General features: G+C 37.9%; 2 protein-coding genes across 4 annotated transcripts; one reads left to right on the forward strand and one right to left on the reverse strand.

Moving 5' to 3' along the window:
• Positions 1–2860: 2860 nt before the first annotated feature.
• On the reverse strand, positions 2861–5908 carry LOC137722625 (uncharacterized). 3 transcript variants are annotated; one of them, XM_068461673.1, is made up of 2 exons: positions 5731–5908; positions 2861–5131 (listed from the first exon to the last, which is right to left on the reverse strand). In XM_068461673.1, the coding sequence occupies exon 2, from the start codon at positions 5088–5090 to the stop codon at positions 3120–3122; it is 1971 nt and encodes a 656-aa protein (XP_068317774.1). In that variant the 5' UTR covers positions 5091–5131; positions 5731–5908; the 3' UTR covers positions 2861–3119. The 3 variants fall into 3 exon arrangements, with proteins under 3 accessions (XP_068317774.1, XP_068317773.1, XP_068317772.1); XM_068461672.1 differs by having other exon boundaries at positions 2861–5213; XM_068461671.1 differs by having other exon boundaries at positions 2861–5139; positions 5731–5907.
• A 4529-nt stretch (positions 5909–10437) lies between these two features.
• On the forward strand, positions 10438–17557 carry LOC137722498 (protein transport protein SEC23 E-like). The gene is made up of 12 exons (XM_068461514.1): positions 10438–11226; positions 11341–11514; positions 11858–12019; positions 13258–13400; positions 14067–14142; positions 14270–14442; positions 14565–14646; positions 15338–15415; positions 15841–16002; positions 16119–16382; positions 16471–16575; positions 16894–17557. The coding sequence occupies exons 1-12, from the start codon at positions 10471–10473 to the stop codon at positions 17038–17040; spliced, it is 2322 nt and encodes a 773-aa protein (XP_068317615.1). The 5' UTR covers positions 10438–10470; the 3' UTR covers positions 17041–17557.
• Positions 17558–17687: the final 130 nt, after the last annotated feature.

Genomic DNA, 17687 nt, shown 5'->3' on the forward strand with positions numbered 1-17687 from the left:
GCAGGCTTTGTGGACGCAAAAAGGGGTGGACTTATGATATGCAAAACGATGTAGACACCTCACATGCAGAACGAGGCGAACCCAAGCACACAAGACGAAGCGAGCTCCATGCACGCAAAACGAGGCGAACTCCCTAGTGCTTAGAAAACGAGTTGGGCTCTACGTACGAAAAAAATATAATTTGAAGAACATGAATATGATAGTGGTAAGAGAAATAAAAGAAAAATTAACAAAGTCACGCGTGACTATTTGGCACCCCAAGAATTTGAATTTTTTTGTTAATTTTTCTTTTATTTCTCTCACCGCTATCATATTCATATTCTTCAAAATATATTTTTCTATGCAAAATTTATTATAATTCGTATTTAAACACTTGTAATCAACGATTTCAAAATCGAAATTTAAAAATACTTGAACTATTTTTTTTGTTAATTTTTATCTAAATCTAAAATATATATTAATAGAAGCTTCTTTGTCCAAAATAGGGTGAAAGACTATTTAACAAAACAAAATTTTGCTATTTTTTGTTTACGCCTCATCTACAAACTACAGGTGATTTTAACACCTTTAATTTTTAAAAATATATATATTAAAAAAATGAACTATACATTTTAACATCTCTATATTTTTCACTTATACTTATTACTTTTGGGCTTAAATATTCTACTAAATATACATTTATTGGTCAATAAATTGCAAATCCGCTTCCAAATACATTATAAAGATTTTCTTAATGCTCATGAAAATTTTTTCGAGAAAATAAAAAATTTGCATTTTTTACAAAAAAAAACGTGGATTAACACTCACGGTTTTTTGTTAGTTTTGAAAATTCGTATATAAATCACCATTCAATTTTTTCATTTTCGCCTTCGCCTCACTGTGAAATTTTAAAAATTAAGGTGATGCTTTCATTTGAGATTCTTGAGTGTAGAACCCAATTTGACAATGTTATGGGCCTCACTATTATATTTTTCACTTTTTTTTTTTTAGTTTTCGGGTTAAATATTCTACTAAATATACATTTGTTGCTCAATAAACTGTAAAACTAATTTCATTCCTTAATGCTCAGGAAAAATATTTTGCGAAAATAAAAAATTTGCATTTTTGTCAAAAACAAGGTTCTAGTCGGGGGTGGGCTGGGGCCTAATGCCTAGGCGAACTAGGCAGATTTAAATAGATTTATTATAAATTAAATAAATAAGTGTCTATTTATACATAATTAAAAAAAACACATAATTGTATTTGTATACATAAATTGCAAAATAAAATGACATATAGATTATTAAGTATTAGAACATATTGAAAACATGAGGAACAAGTATACAATGGTGTTCACCCAAGTATTTAATAAGTCTTTTATATTTTATTTTTAATAAAATGCAAAATGAGAACTTTAATTTTCTGTCTAGGTGAGAGTCGAGACCTAGGTAAGGTGGGTTAAGGCGGCCTAGGTGGGCGAGGCGGACGCCTAAGTGGGTCTAGGTGCATTTTCTTAATTTTTAAACGCCTAAAGACTAACTGGGACAGTAACCAACCGCCTAACGTCTAGGTGGGGACCTAAGCACTGTTAGACAATAATTTTTTGAACAGTGCGCTCCACCAGCTCACCCCCTAATTTCCACTTATTTACTGCGCATGCTTAATTTTAAATAGTGGATGGTCAAACCTGTGATTCTAAGGTTTCTCTTTTACGATTTGTGTATGAAAAGAATCAGTCAAATTCAAACTTGTCAATAATATTATGGTTTGAATTTCAGAATGGCGAATTCACAGTTAATTTATTATCTATTTTTAGTGTCAATATATCATTATATCAGGATAACTTAATTTCAACAATTTTAAAACTTAAAAATATATAAAAGAAGGAAAAAAAAAGAAAAAAAAAAGAGAAGTTAAAACTAAACTTGAGATTTCTAATTCTGCTATTAAAATTTTGAGAACTTTAACAAAAAGTTCCTAATATTGTTCATTTTAACGAAAACCTACATTTTTACATTAAAAAGTCAATCATAATACTATTCATTTTACCTTTTATTTTGTCGCTATCATTAAAACTCAAAGTTTTCAAGCCTTTTTTATTAGTTTTTCTTAAAAAAATTTATATAAACCTAAACACTTATGAATTTGAATATTCCGAAAAATAGAATGAAAATTAAAGTGCATCTAAAGATTCTGAAAGTTCCGAGATTTTTATCCAAATTTTACTAATAAACAAGATTTCAAAATTTTCAAATTGTTTTAGTTATTTATATTTTACTGCAAATGGTCATTGATGTTTTGAAAACTCACAACTTTCATCATTTATTTTCGAATTTGATCCTCCAATGTTTACTCTCATCAATCACATGGTGCCACGTAGGTTAACATAACACAATCGGAAGGACCAAATTGATGTCTAGGAGAAAACATGGAGAACCAAATTGATCGAACATGCTAATGTCCCTTTAACCATAGTAGTAGAAAGGTGTTGAGCCCTTGCATGACGGCGTAGGTTCAAACTTCGTCGATGACTAATCTAACATCTAATGTAACAAATTCTATCGTTTGACAAAAAAATAAGATCGAATTAACAGATAAAATATATGAATTCCGAATAATATTCTACGAATTTCCGAGGGTACTCCGCTTCCAAAGGTTCCGAAAAATCCAAAATTTCCGAATTTGAAAATTGCGATCCGATCTTATCTAAAAAATTCGGAATGGAAATTGAAACCTCGTTTCCGATAGAATTCGTCGAAAATCCACCTCTATGCCTGTCTGTTTTACTCTATCCAAGGAAGTAAGACATAGGTTCAAACCTCAGATTTAGTCTCATTTGGGTCTAGGATCGTACCGGAACCCGCTATATTCAAGTTCGACATTTCTTTTTTCAACATACCTTACCTTGATTATAGCGGGTTATACATTCCAATTCAATCTTAGAGCGCAGCATTTTTTTTATCTCTCTGCCAAAATGCATAAAACTATCAAAAGAAGAAAGTACCAAGCAAAAGACTCAGGGATGCTTTTCTACTGAAAGGTTATCCCCCAACAAGGAACACTGTAGCATCAACACCAACATCAAATCCACGCACAATGTTTCGTCTTCTTTTTTAATTTTATTCATTGAAATACTTTGCTCACCTAGGGGAAGAAGAAACAAACTGTCTGGGTAAACTAAAAAGATCCTCTCCTTCGAATGGCGAAGTCCACTCTCGGGAGGCCGCGGCTGATGCTTCACCATTAGCAGCTCCATCCTGCAGTCCCACAAAGGAGATGCCGCTCATGTTAGAGGAAGCCGCTCTCATTCCAGGCTGTGCACCCATACCAGTAGGCTTTGGATCATAAAAATTGGGATTGCTCTTCATGATAGAAGGCAGTCCTGTCCACAGCCCGTTGGGCCTTGGCGCAGACAAACCTCTATCCAAACTCCAGTCAATGTTGGTGTAATCCATCTGTCCAGATGAGCCGCCACCTGCGTTCCAGTCTGCCGGAGAAGCTGCCCCTGATGAACCAACTGAACCCAACCCTGAGAAAAGTCCAAGGGAGGAAGCGGCAGCAAGTGTCGGAGATGCACCTGCCCTACTCCATAGATTATTCCCTCGGCTTGTTCCAGGGGATTCAGCTGGGCTGCTTCCAGGAACAAAATGCTGCTGCTGTTGCTGTTGATACTGAAACTGGTGGTACATCTGATTTGAACTCAAATTACTAGGGCTTGGGCTTCTATTGCTAGGCATGTGGGGCACATAACCACCGGCCCTCATAATCTCGACATTAGTAGAAGGATACCAATTGGCAGCGGATCCAGGAGGTGATGAGCTCATACTGGTGGCAGGGACCTGCTTTATATTGACAGATTGAGGGCGCTGCATCATTATAACCGGTTCCCTTACTGTTCCAGGCTGAAGGTTCTTCAACTCACCCCCTACAGCTACATAACGAGTTTCTGTCTTGACTGGTGGAGTTAAGACCTGCAAAGGTGATGCCAAAGAATAGGAAACTGAAGGATTCGATCCCGAATTTGTCAACCTTCTCTCAGCCAGAACTGGTGTCGGTTGGGGTTTCGCCCACTCCAACTTTGGCTGTCCTCTCTTCAGAGGCTGCAGAGTTTTGCTTGCAGATTCTAAAGACCCTCCAACTGCAGCTGCTTGTTTTGTGTAATTAAAGTCCTTGTCATCCCTTCTTTGTTGTATAGTTGGAGGAGGATTAGGTTTTGTTTGTGGCCTCAAGTTATGGCTAACAGCAACAGGAAGCTTGCCATTAGTACCAGATGGAGGATCACCAGTTTCTTCAGGCTTAGTTGATACAGAGGGTGATTCTTGCTTTGATGCTCTTAAGCTTTCAGCAGCCTTCTGAAGATCACCCTCACAGGCTACAATAGCTCTTTCAACCTCCTGCTTTGAGCAATTGAACCGTGTTACCAAATCAGCAATCCGCTCAAGTTCTTCTGATATGTCAATTTTCAAATTATCCCCACCAAAGTTTTGATCCCTTGGCTTATCTGTATCTTCACCACCCTCAAAAAGCCATGCTACTGATTCCTCTACTCTGCCTTCATTCAGTATGAGAGCCATGGTTGCCCGTTCTTGTGAAAACCCCATTGCCACAAGCTGTTGAGCAAGTGCCTCAAGCTTTCTTGACATGAGATAACCACTGCATCGTTCATGCAACTCCTGAGCTCGCCGCTCTTTCTGTCGCTGATGCTTCCTCTCATTCTTCTGACGGATTTTCTCTCGCTTGTCATTGTCAGCTCCTGGCACTGCTTCCTGCTTGGTAGGAGGATTAGATGTCTTATCTTTATGGTCTTCCGACTCACCTGACCAGCTACCGTTATTGGAAACAGAATCATACTCCACTCCGGTAGCAACCGAGCCCCCAGAATGGTCATCTGTTTCATCTATGTTGCGGAAACGACCGTTACTGTGAAGAGGCGACACAGAAGATGTTGGTGATAATTCAAGGGCATGGAATGTTCCTAAAAGTGGATTGTATGCACTAGCTGGGATCCCACTACCTGCATTAGCAGGCCCCGTCGAAGGCTTTATAGGTGTCTGGGTTTCTTTCCCAGCCTTCTTGTCCTTGGACTTAGATCTGGATGATGCTGGAGACATCTCCTCGAAACTTGGAAGCAAGCAAGCAAGCACAACAATTCCTACAGCGCTTCAGATATGGAATTCATGCGTTCAGTACAAACGAAATTGTATCTCGCCACATGTTGTTTCTAACAAATTGTTCTGCGAAAGCAGCATTTCGATACGAAACCAAAGTAACCCATCACACATATAATCAAAGAATTGCAAACTTTAGAGTTCCAGTTACACTTTCTCAAACATTTAAGCAAAATTCCTACCAAACCCACATTTTCTTGGCAAAATTCAAGAACATTAATAAATTGGGTGCAAGATTCCTACCAATCAAATCCACGGTCAATTTGAATTGGCATAGAACAAATCACGAATTAAACGGTTCAAATCTTAAACAAAATCCAACCCAAAACACCCAACTAAGTCAAATTTCCATTTATCGAACCAAACAATTGCAAACCCAAATCAGAGAACACCCCAGGCAATTCAATCACAACAACAATTGAAACAAAAACAACAATTGAAATTCGTAAAATAGGAATTCAAAACAAATGTAACAAAAAACAAGAATTGCAATTCGTAAACAAGGAATTCAATCACAACAACAAACGACGGCAATTGAAGAACCAAAAGGAGAGGGCGGTGGGAATCGATTGGGGGAGCGTACCTCTCTGCGTTAGGTGATCGCCGTCGATCTCAAGAGGCGGTGGAAATCGGGTTTCTGGGTTGGAATGCAAGAATCTGACGCAATTGTGTTCAACGATTAAGGCGAATCAGAGGCCCGGAGAAGGGGGGGGGAGAGAGAGAGAGAGAGAGAGAGAGAGAGAGAGAGAGAGAGAGGGCGCAGCGGTTTGGGCGATGAGTTGGGGCTTAGGGTTCGGAATTTTAATTTTTAATTTTAAATGTTTTTCGATTTTCTGGTTTTTGGGTCAAGAGAAAATAGTTAGGGTAAAAAGGATCGGGAGACTTTTAAACATTGGGGGAATGATTTGGTGTTTGGGTGCCACAGCGACCACCACACCGGTTTCGGAGAATTTTTTTTATTTTTTTTCCATTTTAAATAACAAACTATTTGGTATTTTTATTTTTATTTTGTTACAACAAACTTTTTAAGTATTTTTTACCCAAACAACCTTTTTCCGCAGATATTATTTTAGCTGGATCTTACCAAAAATAAACAAAACTAGAATCACATTTATATCTTGGTTATATTGGATTAATTATTGGGAGTTTTAACGAAAAGCCCACAGTACTGTTCACTTTAACGAAAAACCATATTTTTACACTAAAAAGTCAAATTTGGTACTATTCACTTTACTCTTTATTTTGTCCTTATCGTTAAAACTCAAAATTTTCAAGTTATTTTCATTAGTTTTCCTTCAATTATTTTACCAATTGGACATGTTTTAATTAAATATGTTTTGAGTTTTATTTAATTAAAAGGATCCGAGTAACAAGTTCAAGAGGGCAAATGAAGAAGGGCTTGGCGTGTGGGATAAAGCCCATGGCGTCAGAACCTTGCTATGGTGCGGCATAGGGTGTGTATAAATACACCTAAAGTTTTCTCTTATTTGCAAAGTGTAATCACTTTTGTCCCTTAGGGTGCGTTTGTTACACCAGATTATCTCGGATTGAACTAGCTTTAAGGACTAAGCTGGACTGGTCTAGACTAGACTAAGTTGGACTATCTTTGTGAAGCGTTTGATGAAGTGTCAAACTAAAAAGCAAAATAATGAAAATAATAATAATTAATTCTGTTTATTTTTTTTTCTTTTTCTTTTTCTTGTTCTAGAACACTCTCTTTGGACTAAGAAACCTCTCTCTTCCCTCAGACTTTTTTTCGTCCAAATTCCACAATTCTGGACTAAGAATCTCTCTTCCCTCTCCCTTTTTTTCGTCCAAATTCCACAACTTTCAAGAGTCTTATCTCCTTGAGAGAGAAAACCTGCACATCTAGGGAGGCCAATGCAGCAACCAGATCGACTCCAAGTTCTGCAAGGTTATTTGCGACGAGCACGGCGTTGAGCCCACTGGAAGGTATCGCGGAGACGCCAGCTCTGATCTCCAGCTCAAAAGGATCAACATCTACTACAATGAGGCATTCGGCGGCAAGTACGTCCTTCGCGTCGTCCTCATGGATCTTGAGCCTAGTACCATGGACAACATCTGATCCGGCCCCTTTGGCCAGATCTTCCGCCCTAACAACTTCGTCTTCGACCAGTCCGACACCGGCAAGTCAGGTCAGTTTGATGGTCTTCTTAACATTACCTATTTTTCAAAATTTGTAGTATAAAAAATTGTGCCTAGTACTTAAAAGCGTCTCCAAGAAGACGTCAAAAGTACAACGGGGACTGTTTAGACCAAAAAAAAGGTGGTTTTCTGGTACCTAAAGAGATGCCAAAATCCTACTTAGATTGACATTCTCCATTTTTTGTTGCCAATTTTAAATGCGATGTCAAAATACTTGTCCATTTTGCTGCCAAATTTGATTGCAATGTCAAAATATTTGTCTCATTTTAATCTCACCCATAAATCTCTCATATTAGAGGTGGAGGTTAGCTTTTCTGTTGCTTGTTAGTTTATTTGGGGGCTGGCCTACATTGTGGTAGGTGACTGAGCTCTTCGATGACATTTAGGTGTTCGATTCTTGAGCCTATGTGGATAGATTTTTCTCAACGCTGCTTCAAGAAGTCTCGACAGTCATGGTAAACGGCTCTTGATTTTTCCATTCCTTTTGCAAGAAGTTGTCTTCCTCCATTTATCTTGCTTCGGTTTGAAGTAGCTGGGTTGAGAAAAGTCTCATATTGATCGATATCTTTGGTGAGAAGGTTGTTCCTCATTAAGAACGTTCATGCTAATGACATGTGAACTCTCACATTGGTGGGTACTCATGTGGTGATCCACAGTCACGGGGGCGATAAACTCATAAGACTGAGTCTGTCTAGCCTCGTGGAGCATCTTGAAAAGTTTTTCATATTGTTCTGGAGGATCTCATTTCTGATTGTTATCTTGTTGTTCTGAGCCTCCAGCTCTTCGACCTTGGCCTAGAAGGCAAACTTCTTTCTTTCCTTCCTTCGTTGCTTCACACTAGGCACGAGAGGGGTGTCATTCTGCGTCGTGTGGCTTCCTTCGCTCCCCACGTTGGAGAGAGATGCTTGATCAAAAGAAAGTGTACAAACAACAGAAATTAGCTTGACGAAATTGGTGGGAGTAGGAATAAATGTCCTTCCCACAAACGGTGCCAAATGTTAATGCACAAAATCAACAAGACTTTGGAACAACGTAAAGTGTTAAGTTTGTGACATTCACTCAGCTGCTTTGGTCACCTAGTGATGATAGTATGTAAAGAGATAGAGATAGGGAAGCAACACACAAGATGTACGTGGTTCATCCTAAGTTTGGCTACGTCCACGGATTAGTGCTCATTAATAGTGAAGGGTTTACACAAATACATAGGTTCAAGCATAATCATCATTAGTGGGTTCTAATGACGAGTTTAAATACAATAATGGCATTATAAATTAATTGTAGGAGAATGGTCTTCTTTTATAGTTGAGGAGAGTCTCCGGCTTTTGTCCGTAGTTGATGTGGGACTCCACATGCCTTATTCTGATGTTGACATATGTCACGTTGTAATTGATAAATTATTTTTTAGCAAGATTTTGGAATAACTAATGAGCCTACAGTTGCTATTTGTACTTATCTTCATTTGAAGAAGATTGAAGGCTAATACTCACAAGGTTGATAAACTACATAGGTTTCAATCTTTTGTCCATTGGGAAACTCCGCATTCGGATTAGTTTAAGCTTAATGTTGGTGGTTGTAAGAAGGGAAGTAATAATTCTATTAGAGTAGGTGGTGTTTTTAGAGATTTTGATGATAAAAGGATTTATGAGTTTTGCGCCAATTTGGGCACATGTGGGATTCTTAGTGTTGAGCTATGAGATCTTTACTTGGGCTTACAATTAGCATGAAGATTACAGATTGATAAATTACTGATGGAATTAGACTTTGTAGTCACTTCATTTGGTGTTGCAAGTAGCTTGCAATAATCATCCTTTAGGTCCCCTTGTTTTGACAAGCCGAAAATTGCTTTCAAGATCTTGGCAATGCGAACTTCAGCATGTTTGCAGAGAAATTTTTTTGTGGCATACAGTAACTATAGTCTTGATTTAAATTTAGGTAAATTTTATTTTGACACTCCTTATTCAGTTAGTTTTATTTGTAAAGATCGATTTGGGTTGTTCGGTCTAAATTTATTATTAAGTAGGTTTGTTTGGGTTCTTATTCCCCTTTTTTCAACAAAAAAAAATCCACATATTTCTTTATTTTTTCCCTTACTAATTATTTTTATCATTAAATTTAAGAGAAAATTATAACAATGGACCTTCAATTTTAGAGAAAATTATAACAATGCTCCCTCAACTCAAAATTCATAACCATTGGTCTCTTAACTCATCAAAACGTGCAGTTATAGTCATTTTGGTCAACTCTGTAAAAACTTTTGTCAAAATGAGTCATATGTCATGAACGTGAGGTTAGAATCAAGGGGCAAACGTGGGAAAGTAAATGACCAAATTGTAGAAATGGTCAACTTTAGCCCAATTGCAGAAATGGTACATTAGCTTTAACTTAATTGCAGCAATGATTCTTTCAGCACGTCTCGTTTTGACAGAAGTTCTAAAACAATTGATTAAAAGGATCATAACTGCACGTTTTGATGAGTTAAAAGATGAGTGATCATATATTTTTAGTTGAGAAATCATTGTTTCAATTAAATTAAAATTGAAAAGCCATTACTCTAATTTCATCTAAATTTTAACCCACTTAATTTTATAAGAAAAACTAATGAAAAAAAGTTTGAAAATTTTGAATTTTAATGATAAGGAAAAAATAAAAAGTAAAATAAATAGTACCAGAATTAACTTTCTAATGTAAAAATGTTCGTTAAAATAAACAATATCATGAATTTTTCGTTAAAACTCTCAATTTTACAAGCATACACAAAAACATTTTAATTTGACATGTTCGGAATAGAAAATGAATAACGGCAGCCACGCTCCTACACACGTACAATTTCGTAACAATCCTTGATTCAGATCATCCCCCCCGCTTTCTCTCTCTCTCTCTCTCGATCGAGCAGCCCCTAAAACGCATCTCTTTAAACTCCATAACACATCTATTTTCTCGACATCTCAGAGAGCCTCTCTCTCTCTGACCTCTGCGAATTGCGGTGACCCCTTTTCTCTCTCCTTTCTCGAGGGGTCGTCGCCTCCTCTCTCCACTCTCCCCCTCTCTCCCCAGAAAAAGGATAAAATTTTGAAAGAAAAGGAACCCAGAAAAACAGGCTTCCAATTTCAATCCGATCAAACCCCAATTCGCATTCAGCGAGCTGAGAATTTGAAAGATGTCGGAGATGGCGAACACTGACGCGGAAGGGATCGACGGAGTTCGGATGACATGGAACGTCTGGCCGCGCACCAAGGTGGAGGCCAGCAAGTGCGTGATCCCACTGGCCGCCTGCATCTCTCCGATCCGCTCCCACCCTGACATCCCCACGCTCCCCTACGCGCCGCTCCGCTGCAAGACCTGCTCTGCCGCGCTCAACCCTTTTGCGCGCGTCGACTTCACCGCCAAGATCTGGATCTGCCCTTTCTGCTACCAGCGCAACCACTTCCCGCCTCACTACGCCGCGATCTCCGAGACCAACCTCCCCGGTGAGCTATACCCTCAGTACACCACCCTCCAATACGCTCTGCCGACGGATTCCTCTGCCCCTCAATCTCTGCCGTCCCCGGTCTTTCTCTTCGTGCTCGACACGTGTATGATCGAGGAGGAGATGGGATATGTCAAATCGGCGCTCAAAAGGGCAATTGGGTTGCTGCCCGATAATGCGCTTGTTGGGTTCGTTTCGTATGGGACCCAAGTTCAGGTCCATGAATTGGGGTTCTCTGATTTGTCGAAAGTGTATGTCTTTCGGGGGAGTAAGGAGATTTCAAAGGAACACGTTTTGGAGCAATTGGGTCTCGGCAATTTGGGTCGGAGACCTGGTCCAATTGGTGGCGGAGGGTACCAGCTGAAGGGGGTACAAAATGGACTTCCCAATGCTGGTGTGACCCGGTTCTTGTTGCCCGCTTCGGATTGCGAATACACATTGAACACGGTGAGATTTTAAGTGTGATTGATTGGTTTCTGTATTTGTGTGTTTGATTCTAATAAATGGTGTTGTTGATTCTTCGGTTCTGCTATTTGGGTTTGAATTGTTGTGAATTTTCAGTTGTTGGATGAATTGCAAACGGACCAGTGGCCTGTGCCGCAAGGAAGCCGTGCTTCCAGGTGCACAGGAGTGGCTTTGAGTGTTGCTGCCGGGTTACTTGGAGCTTGTGTGCCTGGAACTGGGGCTCGCATTGTAGCTTTGGTTGGCGGTCCATGCACTGAAGGGCCTGGCGCGGTAAAGCTTTAGAATTCTATTCTGTTTTCAATTTGATGTTCAGGAATGCATGCAGATGTGAATCTAAACGCATATGATAACAAATGTTGACAGGTGTTTTTGGCTGCCTTCGGCTTCCGTTTAGCTTGCTTGCTTTTCTCTGATGATTTAAATTACAAATTTTGAGTCTTTCTGGTCTTAAATTACTTCGGAAATCTACAATCGTTGTGCATTACAGTGTATGTAGGCATAATGAAGGGGATGGTTCCATTGGTGCTTATTATCACTTAGTTTTATATACTTCAGTGATGCGATTTATTCAAGTTTTAGACAATAAAGATACTGATTTACAAAAGTTATGCAGATTGTATCGAAAGATTTATCAGATCCAGTACGTTCCCATAAGGATCTGGATAAGGATGCAGCACCATACTTTAAGAAAGCAATCAAATTTTATGAAAATCTTGCAAAGCAGCTGGTTAGCCAGGGCCATGTCTTGGACCTGTTTGCATCTGCACTCGATCAGGTCTTTCTTTGTTTCAGCAATTATTCCTGTGGTTCTGGCCTTTTTTTTTCCCAAGCATAAACTTTATCATCAATTCAGTTATTAGGGCTTATGTTCTTGTTTGTGCATGGTTGAGCTGCATTAGCATCCAGACTGTTAACATAGCATTGTTGACCATCAATCAAATTTCCATCACTGTTGTTCATGGATTGCTTGCGTTTCTCAATCTGTATGTCGCTTCTCTGAGGCATTAGGTGAACCATTTGTGATTCGTTGATAGAATCAAATGAGCATTGTATTCAGCTTTGGACAATTTGACAATGCAACTTCACAATCATGTGATCGACTCCAATGCAGTCCTTAATGGCCTTCCTTGGATATTGGTGACTAGATTAAGTTCTTCTTAAAATTTATCACCTAACAGAAAAATTTCTGGTCAGAATACTGCTTGTTAGACTCACCTTTGCTAATTTAGTGGGTTATACTTCTTTTACTACATAGGTAAGGTTTAATTGAAAATTGGAAATAGTAAGTTTGAAATGTAAAATGGTTGAATGCCAGGCCATGGCTTCTTCCTTATTGCTGTATGAAATCGCTAACTAAAGTAGAGTCACAGATGTATACCCGTAGTTTGGGATCCTTTTTAAATTTGTCCATGAGCTATTAAAGCTGCAAAGGATCAGATGCACTCACGTTTATGTCTCAGAATCTAATGTCTATTGATTTTTCTTTTCTTATGATAGTTCAGAGTTAAGATAGAAACACCACTTTTCGTGCCTTAATTTATGTTTCATTCTTTATTTGACCTCAGGCGGATTATCGAGAAAAAAACAGTATATAATGGTAACTTAAAACTTCAAAGTGTGGGAAGTAAATTTTGAATTATGTTTGTTGAATGGTGAAATAGCAATATTATAATTATTGGAATGATCACCATACTCTAGTTCCTTTTTTTTATAGGTTTGGTCATGTAATGTGAGTTCTCAGTGTGTAATTCATGAAATTTGTTTTAGTTCATTGCAGTATACACACTCACATATATATATTTAACGGTCATTATCGTCAGTTTTAATTTTTTTTTTTTCAAGGCAAATTTGTTTGCTGGAATAAGAACTGTGGATATGTGCCTATGGTTCTGCAACGAATCTTAAGATATAATTAGTTTGTAAAACTGTGTATTCTTCATTTGTTTTTAAGAAATTTATGCACCTGGATTGTATTTTAATTATGCATTGACTTGAGGCAATTCTTTTGTGTAGGTTGGGGTTGCAGAAATGAAAGTTGCAATTGAAAGAACTGGTGGGCTTGTTGTTCTGGCAGAAAGTTTTGGTCATTCTGTATTCAAAGACTCTTTCAAGCGTGTTTTTGAAGAAGGGGAACAGTCGCTTGGCCTTTGTTTCAAGTAAGTGTAATAATCATTAAACATATGGATGGACCTGGTCTTTGTTCACACTTCACATTTTGAGTTCATTATAATTAGCTTGGCAATCAACTTTAAAGTTGTATCGCTAACCATGTAGCTGAATTTGACATGCTCTAGTGATGCTCCAAATGTGATTCTTGTAACTTGTTATTTTGGTGATACACCTTGAGCATAGTTATAGGAATGTAGCTATGGCTTGAGAATCATATTCCTTGATTTTTGACCTTTAAGCTTATAGAAGATGCGTTCAAATGCTAGCAATGATACTAGCTGGCTCTTTTCAGTTTCTTTTTCAATACACACGATTGTTTTTCTTGTCTTTTCCTTTTTCATTTTGGGTCGGTGGAAGAATCGAAGAATAGAGTGAGAAGGAGACCCATAAGGTAGTGTATGATTGTTAGCATTATAATATCTGAAGGTGAGTGGCTGCTTGTTATATGTACCAGTGGCCTATTTATCATTATATGGGATTCCTATTGCTTATACGGTCATATCCCTTAGGTTAGGTATTTGTACTCCCAATGCCTTTTTCATGTGCATGGACATGTTAAAAATTCTTTTCCTTTTTTTACTTCTCTATGCTTTGACTTTTATCATTAACAAATTTGTGTTCAAACTCTAATTACATGACATTATTTGTTTCAGTGGTACGCTTGAGATCAACTGTTCTAAGGACATAAAAATTCAAGGGATTATTGGACCTTGCACATCTTTGGAGAAGGTTGGACCATTTGATGATTTAGAGCTTGTATTTATTTGCTTTTGTGGCATAATGTTTAGAGTCATTGAAATGTATTTGGTTTACACGTGTTTGGGGAGTTTGATGTTAAATTTTCCAAGCCTGGCAGAAAGGACCTGCTGTTGCTGATACCGCTATAGGGGAGGGGAATACAACAGCGTGGAAAATGTGTGGCCTTGACAAGAGTACTTGCTTGACAGTTTTCTTTGATTTGTCATCTAGTGATCATTCAAATACACCGGGAACTGTAAATCCACAATTGTATCTGCAGTTTCTTACAAGGTATGCTTGAAGATTGTATCACGACCTTCAACGATGAAACATCTTATGGAACCCTTTGGTTAAATTTTTCTTGTTAGTTCTATGTGAAGACTGAATTTTGGGTGCTTTCTTTGTAATTGCAGTTTTCAAAACCCTGAAGGTCAAATGATGCTTCGAGTGACAACAATTACTAGACAATGGATAGATAGTTCAGTTAGCTCAGAGGTTATTTCAGTTTCTCTCATTTTTTTGTCAAAATATTTGTTTAGGTTGTAAAATAGTTTAGCCTTTGCTATAGCTGGTGAAGTTTGGTTCTTTTAAATTCACCTTTTTCCTTGGATATCATAAACACCCTTGTTCACGTTGCATGATTGTGCTGTGACACATTCACACACATGTACTTCCTTTTATTTAGATAACCGAGCAAGGAAAAACTATTCTGCTTTCTCTTTTCCTTTTTAATATTTTTCTGTTAATCCTTTTATTAAGTCCAAGTAAGAGTTGGATAATGGAGAAAGAATACAAATGTTTGTAAAAAGGTATAATATGGTTTCATCATTGTGCGAAAATTGTGAAATTGGTTGGAGCGTGGATATATGTACAAGTGTGAGTATGCATTTTGAATAAACAGTACTTATTATTTTGTTCTTAGTTGCCAATGTTTGTTGTATATCGCCAAAAAGAAATGTATCATGTTCTAGCACATTGATTGGTTTCCTAGAGTTGTTGAATTGTCATTTTTCTCTTTGCTTGTTAAGGCTGCTATCAAATAGTTGGCCATGTAATAGGAGCCTGAACCTTGTGTGGAATGATATGTTTTCTTCTTAGTTATATTTTCTTATGCTGCCAATTGATTATTAATTACCGAGCTTGACTGAAAGGATATCACTGACACAGAGGGATCTTGACTTTACAGGAATTGGTTCAAGGATTTGACCAAGAGACTGCTGCTGTAGTAATGGCAAGAAAAACTTCCTTGAAAATGGAGTCAGAGGTAGCTCACAGCCATTCTCATCTTCCATTATCTTGTATATCCCTATTGCACACCTTTTCCAATTTGTTATGTTCATATCTCACAACTTCGGGTTAGAAGGTATCCTAAAGTTAAGCCTTAAATTTAATTGATATCAAATTCTTAACACAATTTATATGTCTTGCTTTCTTAGTACGCCAATTTTTATCTCAGGACTGTTGATATATCAAACTTTTAGTCATTGTTTCTTTAATTTGATTGATAGCAAATTCTTAACACAATTTATAGGTTTTGCTTTCTTATAATATCTTGAGCTTTCTCCCTTATATTGTAGATTACTTGTATTTTGTTTGTTCTTCACCGATGATTTTTTTTTTCTTGAATTATTTTTCTTGTAATTTTCAAGTATAGAATTCTCAAAAAAGGTTTGACGTTGTTTCATATAGGAATCTTTTGATGCTACACGATGGTTGGATCGAGGACTTATTCGCCTCTGTTCGAAATTTGGTGATTATCGAAAAGATGATCCATCGTCCTTTACTTTAAATCCCTCTTTCTCATTATTCCCTCAATTTATGTTTAACCTCCGACGCTCACAATTTGTGCAGGTAACCATGATTGCTCCTCTCCTTTTCATCTCTTTTGTTTTGATACTAATATCGCAAACTATTGCTAATATTTTATCTTTTTTCCCACTTTGGGATCTGAAATGGTTTGTTTGCAGGTTTTCAACAACAGCCCAGATGAAACAGCATATTTTCGCATGTTGTTAAATCGGGAAAATATCAGCAATGCTGCTGTCATGATACAACCATCATTAATATCATATTCATTTAATTCGCTGCCTCAGCCAGCATTGTTGGATGTGGCATCCATTGCAGCTGACCGTATTCTGTTGTTGGATTCATATTTTAGTATAGTCATTTTCCATGGAATGACAATAGCACAGTGGCGTAACATGGGATACCAGAATCAGCCAGAACACCAGGTATGAATGCTAAGTTTATGATTCCCGGACTGGTGGTGTGCAAATGTTGTTAATGTCTCAACTTACTTTGTACATATTTTGTGTCCAGGCATTTGCACAACTACTGCAAGCTCCCCAAGATGATACACAATTGATTGTTAGGGACCGTTTCCCTGTCCCTAGATTGGTGGTGTGCGATCAGCATGGCTCCCAGGTTTTTAACTTTCTTAAAATCTTAGTTTTAGTTTCTTGCTTCCCCAGTTGCATGGTTGATAGTTTTGATCTGGGCTTGATCTTAATTTGTTAGAACTTACAATTTAAAAATTTTGGTAAACCGTTTGTGTAGAGAGTGCTCGTTTGGTATATACTTTGTTGTTGTTGGTACGAGAGGGCGATGACTAAAATTTTATTTTTTCATGAGTTAATCTTTGCTAGTGACAGTTGTAAATTGTACTGCATTTCATGAAGGCGGATGAATTTATTTGCACTGTATTCTGATCGCCTACTTATTTTCTACTGATATGCTCTGCAGGCAAGGTTCTTGTTAGCAAAGTTGAACCCGTCAGCAACATACAACAATGCGCATGAAATGGCTGCCGGTTCAGATGTTATCTTCACAGATGATGTAAGCCTTCAAGTTTTCTTTGAGCATCTTCAGAGGCTGGCAGTGCAATCTTGAGAGAGCCAGGTAGAATTTCGAATTCTGCAGCTACACTCGATTTTGGTGCGGGGAAACTCGGTTTAGATTTTCAACCCCCTCTCGTCCTCCTGTTCCATTCAGTTGCTTTCCTTTATTTCCAATGTGTCTAAAAGCAAGAGGTCCCACCCCCCACATTCTTTTAATAAGGAAAAAAAAGCTCACAACATTCTTTGGGGTGCGGGGAGGGTATTTAGTGCTTCCTTTTGGTAGAGTAAGGGACACGAAAGGCCAAATGTGTTTGATATATTTGGAAAGAAAGGTGTGTGACAGGAATGTGACTTAAAGAGCGAGCGTTCCTGCTTCGGTAGCACAGCCAAGTCAGGAGGATATTTTGTGAGATGTTATCTTTACATTTTCTGCATTCAACGAGGTCAGGAGGTACTTTCTTGTGTGTTAATTTTTAAGTTATATGCTCTTGTGGGTTCATGAAGCTTAGGCTGTATTTGCTTTTATTTTTAACATATATTACGCCCAGAAAAGGAAGTGTTTGGATTCATTCAGGTTGAAATTGAGGACATCCATGTTACCGGATATCTGCCGTTATATTGACTTCCCAATAGAAATGTTATAGTTACAACAACAAAGCCTTATTCCACTAATTGAGGTCGGCTTAAATGTTGTTGTTC

This window comes from Pyrus communis, chromosome 17, assembly GCF_963583255.1.
Source record: "Pyrus communis chromosome 17, drPyrComm1.1, whole genome shotgun sequence".
Classification (NCBI taxonomy): domain Eukaryota; kingdom Viridiplantae; phylum Streptophyta; class Magnoliopsida; order Rosales; family Rosaceae; genus Pyrus; species Pyrus communis.